At 36.8% G+C, this 19,213-nt stretch overlaps 1 protein-coding gene across 2 annotated transcripts in view; it reads left to right on the top strand.

Annotated features, from left to right (window-relative positions):
• The first annotated feature begins 446 nt into the window (after positions 1-446).
• The window catches only part of NOVA1 (NOVA alternative splicing regulator 1), a 132,882-nt gene continuing 114,115 nt past the window's right edge, over positions 447-19,213 (top strand). The window contains exons 1-2 of one of the 2 annotated variants that reach the window (XM_063290005.1): positions 447-1,287; positions 3,026-3,169. In XM_063290005.1, the coding sequence (XP_063146075.1) occupies positions 1,152-1,287; positions 3,026-3,169 (280 nt within the window). In that variant the 5' untranslated portion in view covers positions 447-1,151. Of the gene's footprint in view, positions 1,288-1,901; positions 1,982-3,025; positions 3,170-19,213 lie in introns of those variants that run through there. The other variant, XM_063290006.1, reaches the window with a different exon arrangement.

The raw sequence follows: 19,213 nt of genomic DNA, 5'->3' as shown, positions 1-19,213 counted from the left end.
TTGCATGACCCCAGAACTCCCATTTTAGCAGAACCCGGGGCAGGAATTCAATTCTACCGATCAGGTCACCCTTTCGCTCTCTTTTTGGTCTCGCGATTGGCTCAACCTTCCAACCGGAGCCTCAAGTTCTTCCACTCCATTGGTTCAGCTTCTCCCGTTCTCTGAAAGGCCTGCACAAGTATACATACAAAAAGGCATACACACGTAAATACATAAATAAATACATAAATAAATACATACCTCACTGCCCTCCCTTCTCCGTTGGAGCGTTCGGGTTCGGAAAGTGTCCGCAAGAGAAGGGCAGGGCGACCCCCTCTTCCCCTACAACCGGAGCCGCGAGAGCCCGAGTTTTCTGCGCGTGAGTGTGTGCCGCGGAGAAAGAGAGCGAGCGCGCGAGCGGGAAAGCGGGGGGGGGGGGGGAGAAGCGACTCAGCGAGCAACTCCTGACAGAGTCTAGCCCGACAGCGCGTCTCAGACTCTTAAGCGGGGAGAGCGTGAGAACGCGAAAGCAGTAACAGCCCTCTCGGCTCCGGCAGCCGCTTCTCCTCGCCAGCTGCAAGGGCCCGACTAGCGCCGGGAGAGAAAAGGCGGGGAGGGGATCCTGGAGGGGCCACAGAGACACATTCCCTGAATCCTGTTTCTCTCCGCCGCCCCCTCGCTCTCCCCCTCCTCCCCTCCCCGCCTCGCTCTCCCCTCCTTTCTTTCTTCCTCGCGCTTCCCCTTTCCTTCCTCCGCCTCACTTTCTCCCCCCTCCTCCCTTACCTCTCTTTTCCCCCTTATTTTGTCTCTGCCTCCCCTCCCACCCCACTTCCCCCTTTTTATTTTTTTTTTAACCTCAGCTTTTGCTGGCACTGCACTGCAGCTGCTCCTACAGCCAGCCGTCCTGCCTGCTTTTTCTCCTCCTCTTTCTTTTCTCTCCCCCCCCAACCCGTTTCACCGGTGCCAGACAAACAAGCGCCTACCCCCACCCCAAGAAAGCATCTTTTGGGGGGGGGCGGACCGATTTCGCAGATTAGCTTGAAATTTCAGAGGACCGAAGAAAAGCGAAAGAAGCGGGACGAGCCCCCTCCTCCTCCTCCTCCCCCTCCCTGCTCCCCCCACCCCGAAGGGAGAAGCCAGTTATCCTTCTAGCAGCGGCGGCGGCAGCAAACATGATGGCGGCAGCTCCTATCCAGCAGAACGGGACCCATCCTGGGGTACCCATAGACCTGGACCCGCCGGACTCTCGGAAAAGACCACTTGAAGCTCCCCCTGAAGCCGGCAGCACCAAAAGGACCAACACGGGCGGTGGGTATTTCCCCCTCCTCCTCCTCCTCCTCCTGCCACTACCCAATTCCCCACCCACCTTCCCCTTTCCTACCTGCCTCCTCGCCTCGCCTCTCCCTCTTCTCCTTCCCCAAACATTCCTTATTTCTCAAATGTTATCATTCATCAAAATGGCGTCGCCTTTCAAGCATCTAGCAGCCCTGTTTTATTTTAATTTCACATATTCGTAGTGGCGGGGCGGAGGGGGGGCGCTTTTCAGCCTTGACCCTCTGTGCGGAGGAGCTCAGAAGTCTTCTTCCACCGACCCTCTTGCACGCGTGGTAACAGTTGGAAGAACTAAACGAATAAATGGCGGCTGGAAAAAAGGCACTTTCACCCCCCGTTCCCCCTTCCCCCTTTTGTGAGTCGCCAGGTAGATTAAACAACAGCAGCAGCAGCAAAACTTGTCTATTTCCTGGCACCACTTTCTTCTTCGGTGGAAAATGTTGCACAGATTTGTGCTTCCTGGGGCTGGGTCACTGTGATGGGGTGTGTGTTAAGCGCGCGTGTGTGTGTCAGAGAGAGGTTTGAGGAGGGAGGGCGGGAGTTGTCTGTCTTGGTGCGGTGACTTGTTAGTTAACATCCTGCTCTTCCTGGATGAGATGAGTTATAACGGGACCAGCATCTCCTCTATTCATTTGCACTGGAGTCTTCATAACAATGCACCGAGGCAGAGGTGAATTTATTCATCCAGCGTTAAGAAACAGCAGAAGTAGATAGCTGATGTATTTAACGTTTGTATAATGTTTGGGGGATGCACCTGTACCAGCTGGGACATTGACTCTGAGAAAGTGAGCTTGCTCTTAGGTGGCTCCTTGATGAAAGCAAACTTCTAAGATGCATTTTATAAAAAAGTAAACCAAGTTGGGCTGTTTAATAAAGAAGGGTTTTAAAATCTGTGTTTTGTTTTTACATGAAATCCTTTCAGAGCAGTTTTTTTCCTAGTCCATAGAATTGATGGTATAAGACCTGTGAAGGAAGGAACACAATTGTTCAGTTATAAAAGAAAACTTGATTTATTCATGGTACTTATTCTTACCTATTTGGGGACTTTTTAAACTCTTATTTTGAAAGCTATTTACATTAGCAGTCACTTTTTAAATGCATGCAGAGTTTTAGCTTCCTTTTAACTCAGAAAATTTCTTCTTAATGTCCTTTAATGAGCTTAGGAGATCATTGTTACCCAAAAGAATGTTGAAGAAATACATCAGGATTACTTAGACAAATTATCATAACCACATTATTTTGGGTTTTCTTCAGGATAACTTTGAGTGAACCCTCAAATTCTGGGTTATTTAACAGAAAGCCGTGTATTCTTGTGAAGAGTACAGGGCAATAATACATAGCCTTTAGTTCTAACAATTTTCTCCTTTCTTTAATTTGATTATACCATTTTAAGGGACTTGGATCATTCCTGACCTCTGTGTGTGTGTGTGTGTGTTTGTGAGAAATATATACTTTGGCTCATGTTATTGTATCATGTTAAATAGAGCCATACAGAAACTGTTTTATGCCTGGAATTATAACTTGAATTAGGTCATTGCATCTCATAGCACCACAAATTTAAGGACAGATATTAATTTAATATTGACTAAAGACCGACACTCTGTGCAAAAGAACGGTGTATTAATATTTGTAAGATAAAGGCATATTTTATAGGTCTGAGAGAAAATGTTGTTTTGGAAAATAAATTAACCTTTTATCTCTTTTTTTTTTCCAGAGGACGGCCAATATTTTCTAAAGGTCCTCATACCTAGTTATGCGGCTGGATCTATAATTGGTAAGGGAGGACAGACAATTGTTCAGCTGCAGAAAGAGACTGGGGCTACCATCAAGCTTTCTAAATCCAAAGACTTTTACCCAGGTAGGTGTAAGCCACATCATTTTCTTGAATAATTAAAAAGAATCATATCACTACCATCAGTTGTAAAGTGAATTATCAAGTGTAATTGTGAACAAATATACTGAAACTGGTTATTGTTCTCTAAATATTTAGCTCATTATCTAGTACCAACTGTGTTATTCCAATAAACATTTTAAAAATTAGGTTTCACCTCTGGCATTTTGTTCAACTTTACAAATATCAAATATGATGATCAAACTCATAAGTTAAAACCAAAGCATTGTGTTCCTTGTAGAATAGGCCATTTACCTTAAATTTGCTATATACTTTGGTTCTACTTCATTGCTTTGTTCACTTATATTAGTCAAAGTAAAGGAGAGGAAGTGATGCTCTTGAGATGTTTCCTTGGTTTTTGGTTATTTTAGTTGTGATAGTTAATAGAAACCTATTGTGAAATAATCCACACTAATTAGAAAAGGAGATTGCTGTGGTTATACTGTGGGCATAAGCATCAACACACTGCATGCTATTTACTACATGTGAATAATGTACAATGATATCATATACATAATATGTTTAAGATTTCTGATTTCCTGCATAGTTACTGATTACCTAATATAAATAAAATAAGTCTTTCTTGGTATGTATAACAGTAACAGAACACTGTAGTCCTGATAGTGCGTTGATTTTTTAATTCTAATAGTGGTGGCTTTCCATTGAGATGGCCTTTTTTCTTGTAGCTGCTTTGCATTTGCTGATTGTTTTCAGAGATATGTCTGGGCTTGAAAATTAGTTTAAAAGGCAGTTGTGAAGGTAATTGAAAGAAGCATCAGGAATTTTCTTTTTTTGCTGTCTTGCATTTTGAAGTTTATCACTGTGTTTGGATACAGATATTGTGCATAAGTATTTGTGATTTTATACAGAGATATATGTAGATAAAATTCCACTACTGAAATGTTTTAAAACGTTGATGATACAGCTTATATAATCTTTGATAAGGATGAAGGACAGTATATAGTTCATACAATGTATAGATAATAAGACTTAAAAAAATAACTATTCTAATAACCGAACTGCTGAATTGAATTTGGACCCAATAGTTTAAATGTAAGCCATGTATTTATATGATCCATGAAGAGGATATCTAATTAGAGATGATAGAGTGAGAGAACAGATGCTGTGATTGGCAATGCAAATTTGAAATTATATTCAATTTAAGTATATACTACGAAGCAGGATTAGATTTTTGTCTGCTACTTTACAAGAATTTTCTCCCTAATTTAAATCAACATGAAACGTTTTATGTTTAATTGAACCGAATCCTGGATGCTTATGCAGGCACTTCTACTGAAGCTTCAGCTGGAAAATAGAGGCTTTGCCTATGCTTAAAAAAATACAAAAGGGATGGTGAGAGGTTTGCCACAATGTGTTCCTGTGTGACGTAAACACATTCCCTTTGAAGGAAATGATAGCATGGAGGAAGCTTGTGTAACCTGTAACAGGTGTAGATGTTATAATTGAAGTTACACTATAGAGCAGCCTTTGTAAATGACTTGAGTTAGTGTACATGAATTAGATTGCTACCTGTTAAGAAGAGATGGACCTGTGTGAGGCATTCAGTCATTACTTGAGCTAGAAACGGTTTCCCTTTTGACCATAAGCCTGAAAAATCTTCCCAGCCTTAAGCATTTTTCAAGCTGCCAACATTTGGGTTTATTTCAAACCAAATTTTAAGCTGAACTATGCTAATATTGGGCCAGCCTTAAATTAAAACAGATATTCATATTTCTAAGTATAAAATTTCAATTAATGTGTTATATTTTTCTGTAACTGAATACTTCTGTACTGTGCAATACTTTTAATATGATTATTAGCGCTAGAAATGGCTGATATTTAGTTCATAGTTGTTGCTTAAATATTTAATTATTTTTATGTGCATATTAGGAGAATATTGTGTACTAAAATTATGTAACCCATAATATATTGTTTATATTCATATATACTGTATGTGATAGATAGTGATCTGATCACAGTAAATAAAAATAAGTATTTAAATAATGTTTTTAAATACTTCTGAGGGCAGTTTTTTAAAAATAATTTAACATAAGCATTTTTAAATTACTCTGTTTTCTCGTCATACAGTTTTCATCCAGAGTTTAAATGCAATTGGCCAGATATTCAGAATGATTATTATTATTCAGGCATATAGCCGAAGAAATTGTTAATGACTCTTTCCTACTGTGCAAGTTGTTTCTAAATGAAGATTTTCAAGAAATGACATGATTGAATATTTGGTCATTCTTCTTGGTAAACTGTAAATGGGTTTGACATTTTCTTGCTTTCTGTGTGATAAATTAATAGCTTTATTTCTTGAAATTGATTTTTGTGTAGTGCAATAAGTAGTTCTTCTGAAAACTGTTCTGTATGTTCTTGTGTATATACCAACCCTATGTATGATCCTTCCTGTCCTATTTAAAATACCAGTTAAGGGAGAGGGAGGGTTGGTCTATGTTCTACTTTGTGAGGAATATCCTAAATTATTTGATTTTAGTACCTCATCTGATACCAGTGTAGTATAAGAGGGTTTTAAGAAAATTTACTAAATCATGTTGAACAATAAATTGAAATGCTGATATGTCCTGTTAGGTGCTTCATCTTAAATACATGCAAATACACACGCACAAACATGGCCAACTGTATGGCAGTATTTCTCTGAGGTTCATAATCTCAAACTAATCAGCTGGAAGACCTTTTTAAAAATGTTGTCTAACACGAAGATGAAAGCTCTTAATGATTTTACAATATAAAATAGGTTAAGACTAAAATGGTATCAAAAATTCATCGTGATTTTATTTTTAAAGTGTTTGTTAAATGTATAATTAAGATTGAAGCTGAAACTTAAAAATTTAAGACTTATGCATGAAGAGATTGTATAACTTGGCAGTCTAAAATACTTGAAGATATGTTCCAGTGAAGATGTCATTTTGCATAATGGAGCAAAGGGATTATCTGTCTTTTAAGTTTTAGCATTTGCTCTGCCTTTCCTCTCTTTATTTCAGGATGTTGCTTAAATAAGAGAACATTATTACAGTTGTACTGATGTTGCCAAACTACTTGAGAACTGATTCATAAAGAAATAGTTCTGCTGAATATTTATACTGGATCATTGTGGGCCTTGTGATCTGCAAAATTCAGTTATTGTCTTTTACATCTATGTGTCCAACCATTGAATACAAGCTATTTAAAGGTACAATTCTCAGCTGTACAATTTTTTTCTTTTTTACTTTCTGTTTTAAAGAAAAAAGAAAAAAAAGTCTGGTTCTAATAATAATAGTTCTATTTTGTGTGTGTGTGTGTGTGTTAACATTGAATCTATATGTTGTGGGGGCAGCTTGAATTACTTTTTTGTGTGTATGGAATATTTCTGTTTATTGGGCATTTTTTATTTTACCCAATGGAATTTTACCATTTCCATTAAATATGCTTTGTAGCTGTTAGGACTTAACACTTACAGGGGTTTTGAACTTACTGATTGAATTTACTGTTCTTGGAAGAGAAAAGCTAGATTCTGTCAGTTCTAAGTTGAATTGTGTGTCTTTAAAAACATACATTCTTTTTTAAAATCTGTTACTTATAAATCTGTTATATTTAGAGTGCAAGCCTGACCGCATAGAAGTCTGATCTCTGTTTATGGGTATAACTTAAAACTTCTAGTGAAGTGTGCAGAGGATCATAGCCTTATATATAAAGGCATATAGTGCTGGAAAGATTAAAGTATCACCTAATTAACTGTTAATTCTTGTTCTCCTTTCAAGCCAATTAAGCTATCAATCTCTATGAATTCCTGAAGGAAAATTCTTCTTAAATCAAAACACTGCTATATTCTGAGTATGAGATATTCTGCCAAGTTACGTCAAGTAAGCTCAGCTCAGTGTATTTATATGCAACTAAACATTTGGAAATGTTTTCTAGTGGAATGCGTTTTGGGAATAGATTATCAATGAGTATAGTTGGGAAATTTCTCAAAGTTCCTTTCCATTTTGCAGATGTTACTTAATCAGTATTGAGTTATTGAAATTTTAGAATGACAACACTGTGAAAAAAGACAGATATTCCAGCAAGGTTTTGAGATGTTAATATTTATTTATTTAATTTCTGTTTCAACACAGTCGTAAGACTTAGCAGTACATAATTATATGGTTAATATATGTATTGTTGAAAATCAAGTAGTGGTTTTTGTTTTTATTAGAAGGAAAATACCCAATTTAGGATAAATCTTTACTCTGTTTAATCTTCCTTGTTTTATTTAAAACACTTCCTTTGTTAGTGATGAAATGAATTTAAAAGCTCAGTGTAGTAGAATGTCTGCATAATAAGTTATTTCAGGCAGTACTTAAAACTAATATCCTATTTTTTTAAAAAGTGATGTTTCTAATATAGAAATACAAAATGGTATTTCTTTTGAAGTAAATAGAGTTTTAGTAATATAAGTTGGAGAATGTTCATTAAAATAAGAACCCGTACAAAGTTATCGTTCAGAATATTCATTTTTATGCTATCTGTGTGTTTCTATATATGTCTGTACCAAAAAAAAAATGTCTCCAAGTGAGTGACGAACATTTCTCCTTTAACTTTTTCCATGATGAATAATTTCCCAAATACCATAGGTTTCAAACAAATTATTTTAAAAAATAATTTAAAAAATCACTCTATTCAATGGTCTTTTTACTTACATAAGTAAATATAGGATCACAGCCCAATTATTAGCATGGTTGGAAAGGAAATAATTTATTGCTGAATTGTTCTTGTGTGTCAGACTGCATACTTGGAAAGCACAAATTATTGTGAAGTTGAGATTTAAATGAGGCGTTTGTGTAATCATTACCTTTATTTCATCTTTGGCCATAGTTCTAGTTTAAACAACATCTGTAGAAACTTGACAGTGTTTGCAGCTTATAGCAGGTGCAGTTGGAGTTGTAACCTTTTTGAGAAAGAGTTCAGTTTGTTTTTATGTATCAGTTTGGTAGGAATGAATGACTTGGTAGACTTGAAGGTTGTCAGTTGTCCTGTGTTGGAATGCTGCAGGTAATTGGGCTAGACTGGTGGGAATTATGGCAGTGTACTTCTCACGTTGCACTGCAGCTGCTGTTGATCTTAATTAATCTGACCCTTAGAGGCTGCAGTGTCATAGCATAAAAGGCAGTACATACTACAGATTTGAAGTGCTGTTGTCATGTACTTGTTTGAAAAACAGTTTTAAAATGGCTGGTCATTTATGTTCAGTTTTAACTATGATAGGGCAAATGTTTGGAAAACTTATTTTTGGACATATAATGTAGTTGGCAAGATGCGCTCGTACACTTGGATAGGTATTTTGAACATTCTTTTGTTGAGAGAAGTTCTGTTGAAACCAGTAGAACTATTTTGAAGTATGCCTGGCAAATGCCAGATTAGAATCAATATTGAATATGGAATACATTTCTGTACAAAGAAGAGTTTTGATTTATATAATATTTACATCACATTTAGATAGAAGTGATACAATTTTATTTTACTTAATTATTACTTGAGATTTAGTTTGGTACATATTACATATATATGTATATGTCTTAAAATTAGTCATTTTGTTGCCTGAATCTGTTCTCCACACTGAATGCTATTCTGAAAAAATTAAATATCCAGTGTAAAATACATCAAGTTTTAATACAATTTTCAATAGCATAGATATAAACATACAGGTTAATTTTAACAATTCAGGCAGTTGAGATTTAAAACTGCGTAATTTTGACTTTGTCATACTTTTGGTTTTTTTCAGAACTACTAAATATTTAAATAATGCCAAACTTAAAGAGAATTTAAAATCTTTGAATCTTAGGACAGTATGACTCGGCTTCAACTTTTCTTTTGTTCGGGCAAATATGCTAGACTGGCAGTTGCAGGTTTCCTTAATGTAATTTGTTTGTTGCCAGTTTCAAATGGCATCTTACTGTGTAATCACACTTACTGAACAATATTGCTATCAATGTAATTCATTTTAGTATTTTAGTATTCTTAAGAATGCTAGATTCATTTAGTATTGCTAAAATTGTACATGAAAGCCACTTTGGTGCAGTGGTTAAAGGCACTAGGCTAAGAGAACAGGAGACTGTGAGTTCCAGTCCTGCCTTGGGCATGAAGACCGCTGGGTGATCTGGGGCCAGTCACTCTCTCTCAGCCGTGAGAAGAAAGTAATGGCAAACCACTTTGAAAAAAGTTACCAAGAAAACTGCATGGACCTTTCCATGTAGCTCTTTAGAGTCAAGACTAATTTGGAGGTACACACAGACACAAAATGTCGTTTTATTGTTGAAAGCATAAAGTAATTATGTCCTCAGTTTATTGTGTTACTCAAGTTTATGTGGTCCCTGTCATCTATTTTCTGTTGTATTCCATATGGCCTGTTCTGCCAACATGGATGTATCATTCTATCATGATTAATAGACAATACTTTAAGATGTGAATGTATACACATCTTTTAAAATTTATATTTTCATTGGGTAGGGGTTTATGTTTACTGAAACATGATAAACATTTAACCACTCGTGAGACATTATCTTGTCAGTTTAATTTAGAACATATCTTTTTATTTATTTAAAGAATTTATATAGCTGTACAACTCAGACAAAGAGACTCTGGATGGCCAAATGAACCCTCCCAAAACAAAAACAAACTAAAAAACACCAGCAACCAAGATAAAATACCTCATAAGACTGTTTATCAACATGGGTCCAGAGAATATGTTATGAGGCAGTAGGTCCACATATAGATATTACTAGAGTTGACAAGTTTGTTATTAAAAAAAAGCCCCAAACAAACTAGAAAACAGTAGAGCTTATTAGAGTGTTCAGGGCTGGAGTTCAACTTACCTTTAATGGATAGTGTCTATATCTTTTTAACAATTAAAGCAAAAGAATTTCAGAATTAGTATTCCGGGTAATCACATATATTTACGCCTGTACATGTCGAGTAGTAGCAGCTTTAACGTGTAGTTTCAGGTGTAAAAAAACAAATGCAACTTTCACTGTTATATTGAATGTAACAGTAATATGAATGAATGCTATGCTAAATGTAGTATGAAGGGCCTTTTTGTTTGCTGCTTTATGAAATTCAAATACATGTTTCTCTTAAGGTTCTAAGTTACAGGTTCCAATTCTTTCTGAAAGTTGCAGCTCTATATTCTGTATCCTCTCCATTGTAACTTTTGGTAAAGCTAAGTGTGATATAATAGTAGCCGCTGGTGTGGAAGTATGGTTGCCTGGAATGACATCACATAGTATCACTTGCCTTAGATAATGGGCAAGGGAACTGAAGTTCTTGCTTTGGATGGTGATCATGCATAAGTAGCTATGATGTACTTCAAGATTAAGACTGCTATATAGGCAAGTTAAAATATCATTTGTGAGAGATAATGATTCATCATTGTAGGATTTCAACTATTCAGATACGCTAGTCCCAATAAATAATAATCACCTTTATTTTTGTAAATGGCATTAAAACTAATAAAACATTCACTTATAACAATTAGTTGAATCAAGTATTGACTTTTCCTATGAAATTTAGTATTAATTTTTGCCTTTGCATTCAGAGGTATTATTATTATTATTATATTTTATAACTGAGGAATCTGTAGTAGATGAAATATTTCTGTTCTTCCTTTAAAGCAGGTTTGCCCCAATAGAATTCAAAGTGAAAATGCTGCATCAGCCCTCTCCCATGCTGTCATTTTAATTCTTTCTCTTCCATCCCTTACCCCCTAATCTACAGGTCTGCTAGTGAAAATGTTCAGCTGGACAAATAGCAGCTTGGGGGCAGGTATGACTATATATAAATGAAAAAAGGACATGATTAAGTATTTTAATACTTAACACTCTGTCAAGTGCCTTAACTCTTTTTAAATAAAAGATAAAAATCATCATCATCATAAAATATTGAGATACTTAATCGTTATTTATCTTGTCTACCTTATAAAAATACATGTTAGAAACAAGTAAATAATTTTTATGGTTTTATTATGTTTTGCTTACTATATTAAAACACTTTGCTTCATTGTGTATATCTGTGAACATAAGAGGAAAAGAGGTAGTTTTTGTACCATGTGCCTCTCTTTATCCTTTCCAAAACTGTTCAAAAGGTCTCCTAAGCCACTGGAATGCACCTGGAGAAGAGCAAGGGTTGAACTGAAAAAAGGAAAGGCAGACAAGTACTGACTCTTTTCTACTCATAGAAGCCTCTGCTGGATCAAAGAGCCTTCTGTGAGCTGGGGGATAGCACTAAATACAATTCAAGAGTTTGTTTCTGAGTAAGTCTCCATGTTTCTACCTGTGAAAAAATAAGCTGGTGGGTTTAGTTTATTGTATAATGGGCAGGAGTAGGGCCTTCTCAACATCCCAGTTATGGAATTCTCTTCTATGTGAATTTCAAGAGAGGCAGACTGTGCTTCAGTTTGTTTATTATTATGCTTTTCTGTTTTTTAAAATCAAGTTTATTTTAACTTGTGTGTTATTGTTCTTAAGCATTGTTGGCTTTGTTGTGATGTTTTATTTAAGACAGTTTTATTCTCTTATAAATGGTGTTGGGTTGCTCTGAGAGTAAGAGAGTTGTCAAAACAAACAATTATATACAATCATAACAATCTGATAGACATGGACAAACAAAAATATAACTCTAAATTTAACATTTCCTTCTTGCAAATTTACAGGCTGATCCAGAACTCTCAGCCCACTGCAGCACATAGCTGATTTGTCTGGGCTCAGAAGGACTGGGACTAATTAGTACTCTGATGTGAGACCACCAGGGAATACCAGAGCTGTAGATTGGACTGGTTACTTGAAGGACATATTAGAAGAAGGCAATACAAAAATGCTTCCAGAACAAGGCTAAGAAACTACATGGTTAGGTCATTGTAGACTAGAAGTCACAGTCAGTTTGAGGGCATTTTTACTGATCAAGACAGTAGGATTAGTGATGCATACCTTCTGATTTAATCCAGTTAGTTGTTTTATAATTTTTGGCAATTTCATCTTTTATTCCCATAAGATTTTATTTCATTTTTACTGTAATAATGCTTTCTAGTGTGATTTTGCACTTCTAAAAGCTTAATCAGGAATAATTTTTTAAAGATCCTAATTAGGGGAGAGAGAGCCAGTTTAGTGTAGTGGTTTAAGGCACCAGTTTAGAAACTAGGAGACCATAAATCCTAGTCCTATCTTAGACGCAAAGCCAGCTGGGTGGCCTGGGCCAGTCACTCTCTCCCAGCTCTAGGAAGAAGGCAGTGGCAAACTACTTCTGAAAATCTTGCCAAGAAAACTGCATGGACTTGCTCAGGAAGTCATCAGGGGTCAAGGCTCACTCAAAGACATAAATAAATCAAAAATAAGAGAGATCAGAGGATATTTATAATTAATCTCTGTTAGAATAGGATGCTGCTGCAAGATGAAGGCCTCCTGATCTGACTTAAAGCTTTGCTGAATGGAACTTGTAGATGAATACTGCAGAAGGGTGTTAGCTGCATATAAGAACATTACTGAATAAATTTGCAATTTTTCAAAAATCACTATAATAAAACAGTTAATTTTCTGGGAAGGATTTTTATGTAGGGTCCAGTTAGAATTTAATGGTCCTATCTGATAATGTTCTATATTTGTTTTAAGCTTTATGCCTTGTTATAGTACCACCAAAAATAATACTTCTTAATGTAGTGCTTTTAAGAAATGCTTTTACAGCCAGAGGGCTATAATTTTCAATATAACATATTATTTTAATTCTGTTTACCAGTGTCAGGATTTCTAGCCAGCTACTGTTGCTGCTGTCGTTGCATTTACTTGATGATTTCTCTATTTATATTGACCTTAGTAGAATTTAGTATGAATATTGGGGCCATGTTTTCCCTTTCTTCCCTCTCTCTGTTGGGAAGTGCTTTTCCTTATTTCTGTGGTCCTTTTTTCCGTGTTCACTCAGCCTCCATAGCACTATATTCAGAAATTGGTATGAAACAGTGCATTTCCAACTTAAATATCTTTCACTTTGCCTAATCAAAACTTCAAAAGTTTAGAATGTATTTGTGTGTATGGGTTGAAATATTGAGAAAATTCTTCTGTCTAAAGCTTCATAGAATTGTGATTATGACTATATATAATGAATTATTGTCATGAAACTGTACTGGTAGAGGAGCAGCATTGGCTTGTCTATGTTTCCAAGTCCAGTTTAAGGTGCTGATTATCACCTATAAGGTCCTATGTAGGTCTTGGCACCTGTGAGATGGCCTTCCCAGATACTTTAGCTGCCCAGTCTGTACAAACACAGAATACCTGCTCAGACCCTATACTTACTGTGTGACGTGTAGTGCAAGAGGCAAAAAGGCAGGCATTCACTATTAGGGTTTTTTTTCCCCCTTTGAAACTGTTTGTGAACAAGGATGCCTCTGTTCTATGGCCACTGAAAGCTTACTGTTTCAGAAGGTCTTTAAAGATTGTTTTATCACTTTTCTTGGAGAATATAGATGTCACAAGTCAAATATCGAGTCACAAGTTGTAGTGAAATTAAAGGCATTCAAATTTGATTAAGGAATCAAATGTTTATTTATTTATTTATCATATTTTTATCACTGCCCATCTCCCCCACATGGGGGACCCTAGGCGGTTCACAATAAAACAATTTAAAATTCAATAAAATCATAAATAATATCAATAATCGATAAATACAAATATAAAATATAATGAAATCCAAGTAACAGCAGATCTAATTCAACCCCTAAGGAGATAAGACTGGTCCCAGCAGGACTAGGGAACCAACCAACCCCAAGAATGGCTCTTCCTCTCCCCACTCCAAGCATGGTGACAAAACCAGGTTTTCAACTGTTTTCTGAAGTCCAGAAGGGAGGGGGCTAACTGCACTTCTGGGTGAATGATGTTCCAAAGGGCGGGAGCTGCTGCAGAGAAGGCCCGCTTCCTGGACCCTGCCAGATGGAATTCTCTTACAGACAGGGTCCGTAGCATGCCCTCTCTGCATGACCAGGTGGGATGGGTTGATGTAACGGGCCCTTGCCGTGTAGGGCTTTAAAGCTGATAGCCAACACCTTGAATTGGACCCAGAAGCAAACTGGAAACCAGTGCAGCTCACAGAGCAAAGGAGTAATATGTGCTGATCTTGAAGCGCCTAAAATCTCCCGTGCGGCTGCATTTTGGACCACCTGTAGCTTCCAGATACTCTTCAAGGGTAGCCGCATGTAGAGCGCATTACAGTAGTCTATATGGGAGATGACCAGGGCATGAGTGACTGTTCGACGGGCCTCTCGCTCCAGGAAGGGGTGTAAATATATTTTATTACTATGTTTATGATTTGAAATAGTGTTTTGTTGAATCATAGAATCATAGGGTTGGAAGGGACATTGGAGGTCTTCTAATCCAACAGGGCATGTTTCTTCAGACTGTCCCAGACAAATGGCTGTTCAAGCTTTGTTTCAAAACCTACAGTGATGAAGCACCTCCAGTGATAAAGCACCTATGACACCAGGAGTCAGTCTGTTCCCCGCTGAGTAGGTCTCATGGTCAAGAAATTGCCCATTATTTCAGGTTTGGATTTCAAGACAACTATCATGTCTCCCCTTAGTCTTCTTTTCTTTAAAGGTTCATACCCTGTTCTATTAATCTATTTTTCATAGATTTAATCTCCTAGCCTTTTACTATCTTTGTCACTCTTCTCTGTACTCTTTGCAGCTCCTTAGCATCCTCCTTGTATTGAGGCAACCAGAACTAGTCACAGTCTTCTAGATGTAGTCTGACCAGTATAACATAGAGCAGAACTATTACTTACTATGATCTCAACATTGTATCTCTGTTGATACAGCCCAGTATTGCATTGAGTTTTTTGGCAGCTGCAGTATGTTGCTTTGCTCATGCTTAATCTGTGATATACCGATACCCAGATTGTTTTTACATGTACCACTGCTGAGCCAGGTACTGCCTATCTTGTACGTATGATTTTTTGAATGTAAGTGCATAGCCCTACGTTTCTTGACATTCAACTGCATTTATTTTGGAAAATCTCAAATTGATCAAGATCATTTCAAACCTGTCTTCTGAAGTGTTAGTAATCTTGCAAGCTTCGTGTTGTCTGCAAATTTAATAAGCTTCCTTTCTATCCCATTGTCTAAATCATTAAAGAGAACTGGGCCCAAGACCGAACCCTGGGTTACCCTACCATGTACCTTTCTCTGTGTAGACAGATCTATTAAGGACTCTGCATTGGGTATTGTTGTTCAACCAACTGTGAATCACTCTGATAGTGGGACCATCCATCCCACATTGTTCTATTTTATCAAGAAGGAGGCTGTTGTCAAATTTATCACATGCCTTATTGAAGTCTAGATATACCAAATCCATCACATGCCTTTGGTAATCTCTTTACTTTGTCAAAAAAACAAAACAGTAAGATTTGTCTGACAAACCCATTCTGGCTTCTAGTAATTGCCTAGGGTTCTAAGGACCCTTTCTAAGGTTTCCTTTCTGAGTGCTTTCAAACCCACTGCTTGATGATCTTTTCTAGTATTTTCTAAGTATTTGTGTCAACTACTTATTTTTTTAAATAGAATTTATGTGAAGCTGATTGTATTAAGTTGCCAGTCTCTGGGTGGTATACATGTTAAAACAACATTCAATATGGTGAAAACTGAAAGAAGATGAAAACCTGTGGACTCAAACACTAATGCATTGATAAAATTTCCTGCCAGGACAGACACTACTAAACCTAAGTGCCTGGTGAAAGAGCCAAATCTTCAAGGTTCATTTAAAAGGCAGAGGGTCAGGACATTGGGACAACTTCAGAGGACAATATTCCAGAGAGCAGGTGCCATGACAGAGAAGACACACTGTCTGGGTCACATCATATGACAGTTTTAAGGGTGGAACCTGCGCAGTGTGTCAGAGATCTTTCTGGATGGCAGAAATAGTGGGAGAAAGGTGATCCCTCAACATGGTTTGGTGTCCTTTTCTATATGTCTTGGAGTCCTTTAGATCGATTGATTATGTGCAATCAGGTCATTGTTGACTCTTAACAACTATGCTTTACCTTTTAAAGGATTTTTGTTTGTGTGTGCCTTTAAGTTAGTTAATCTTGAATCCTGGTGACTACCTGGACAAGTCTATGCAGTTTTCTTGGCATGATTTTTGGGAGCAGTTTGCCAGTGCCTTCTTCCTAGGGCTGAGAAAGAGTGCCTGGCACCAGTTGGCTCTAAAAGGATTTGTATAGCATGATTAATATACAAAGGGTTTTTTTCCCCCCTTGTCTCCTGTGATTTTTCAGCAAGGCTATTTTAAAGGCTTTTTATGTGTGGAAAATATTACATTTTAGTTATTCCTGTTTGCTGAAGTGAAAAAAATCCATTATCTTTAAGCTCTGCTCTTCCCTTATATTTATTAGCTCATGGTGGGCAGAAGGTAGTTAACAACTGCAATATGATGTTACATCTCTTGTTGAGTTCCATAGATTACCACAATTTTCTGACTCTCATTTGTTCAACAAAAGCAGTAACAAAATATCTGTTTCCTGCTTCTGCCCCTACTACAAACAATTCTAACACTGCTGAAATTAAGAAAATCTGAGATAACTGGGATAGATAATTGCATGGAACTGTAAATTCCGTTCTGTGAAAATTAACACTTAGGCTCTAATTGGAAGATGGAAGGTTCTAGCACAAATATGAAACTGACACTGCATGCTTAAGATCTGCTTATCCATGAATTAACCTGTGTTTACTTTTTAAAAAAAAAAATACGTTTATTGTAAAATGCCACAATCACTTTGAATAATCAGTAAGTTTTGAATTATGCCCAATAATATGATTTATTTATATTCAGTATGATTGACATTAATGAACAGAAGGGATAAGTTCTATAGGGAAACAATACTAAAGTTGTGGGATTGTTTTTCCCATGGAATTACTTAAGCATTATCTTCTTGGCTTTAAAATTATATATTACTTAAGACAGGAGAAAGCTTTATATTCTATTATATTGAATAAGAACTATATGTAGTTTAAATTCAAATGTGAAACCCTGTGCCCAAGGATCACACATGAATTAGACGATGAAAAAGCTGAATTCTGTGCTAGGTACCATTAAAAAAAAAGGAGAGAAGAATTAAATTGCTACTATTGTGGTGCTCTTATACAAATCAGTGATGTGGTTGCATTAGAAATACCATGTACTGTTCTGATCTTGGTTCTTGAAGGATTTTGTAGAGTTAGAAAAGTTGCAAAAAAGAAAACTAAAATGATAAGAGATCTGAATCAACCTTCCTACAAGAAAAGGCTCTAATATCCATGGCTGTTGGGATGGAAGAAAATATTATTATGCGCAAAAGAAGTGAATAAATACTTCTGAGATCTTGGGATTGTCAGGGTTAAATTGGTCTCTAGTATATGTAGAGTTTCATATTGGTTTCTAGAAAATGTAGAGATACATATCTGATGAAGAGATACATATACTTCAGATATGTAGGTAAAATATAGAAGTTACTATGGCAAGATGTAGCAATGGCTACAGTTAGGTTACTTTAAAATGGATTAGGTAATTTAGTGGGAAATAAATCTCAGTGGCTGTCATGATAAATACATGCTGCTTCCAAACAGGCATATGCCGAGTATAACTTGCTTGTAAACAATAGTACAAAGGAGTGATACCTGCTGGAATGGGCAGATCTTTCATATGGTTCATTAGGGTTGGGTCTTCTTAAATGCTACTGAATTTACCTGGAGTGCAGTATAGACTAGGGATTAATGATGAAATACCAGAATTAAATGTGAATTGGCTACTAGGATGTTATAATAGTTTCATAGTTTATTGAATACATAAAGCAAAAAGTTAAATACATATGTCAATGCAGTGTATATGCCAATGCCGCGTTCACTGCATACAGAGATACGATATTTGGTAATTTAAGTAATGGGGTTGCTTTTGGGTTGGATGGGGCAAGGGAATGAAGTATAATATTATTGAACCAGATTTTTATTAATTTAAAATCACAAAAATATATGCTGGTATATTAAACTGTAATATTTTAAGTGCAATCATATTTGTGTTTACTCAGGAATCTGTTTAATAAAATATAAAACTATATGTAACAACACTAAAGAAAGATGTAAACTGTACTCTCTCTAAGCAATGTATCTTTTTTATTTATTTATTTGTATTTTGAAGCCACCTTATTCTGAAAATACTTTGGGCGGCTTACAATATATACACTATTTTTAGGTATACAGGAGCTCCACAAACATCCTGATCCCTGGCCTGGGAACACAGAAAAGTCTTAAGAGACTTTCAAAACACTTAGAGAGTAGGGCCATACATATCTTTGGGGCATGCTGTTTCATAAGGCAGGGGCTGTAACACAGATAATACACTTCCTTGATTTCATAACATGATATTTAATTGAGGGGTATACCCACTCTGCCCGGATGTATTGGACTGGCAGAAACAATTGAAGATAGGTGGTCCCTCAAATAACCAGGCACTATGTCATGAAGAGCTTTATAGGTGGTGATGACCAACACCTTGAATTGCACCCAGAAGCCAGCTAGTAGCCTGTGCAGCTTGTGAAGCAGTAACGACACACGGGGATAATGAGGAGCTCCCATTATTGCTGACACCACTGCATTTTGAGCTAGCTGTAACTTCTGGATGGTTTTCAAGGACAGCCTCATGTAGAATGCATTGCAGTGGTCCAATTATAAGGTGACTAGGGCATGAGTAACCATCTAAGGGCCTCTTGGTTGAAGAAAGGGTGCCCCTGGTGTACATGGTGAATTTGTGCAAAGGCCCTCCTGGCCATAGCTGCCACCTCCAAGTTAAAGAGTAGTTTTGAATGGAAAAGTACAATCCCATCGAAGACCAAAGGTGAAAATGTCCCTGACTGAAACAGCCACAGTCACTCAGGATTATCAGGATTCAGCTGAAGTCTGTTTCTCCCCATCCAGAATATTCCTCTGAGTTCAGAGGCAGAGCTTACATAGTTCCTTTTGCCTCCCAGCTA

The sequence above is a fragment of the Candoia aspera genome, chromosome 1 (assembly GCF_035149785.1).
Source record: "Candoia aspera isolate rCanAsp1 chromosome 1, rCanAsp1.hap2, whole genome shotgun sequence".
NCBI classification, from domain to species: Eukaryota; Metazoa; Chordata; class Lepidosauria; order Squamata; family Boidae; genus Candoia; species Candoia aspera.
Note: the sequence above shows the minus strand (reverse complement) of the source record. Positions and strands in the feature narration are given on the sequence as shown.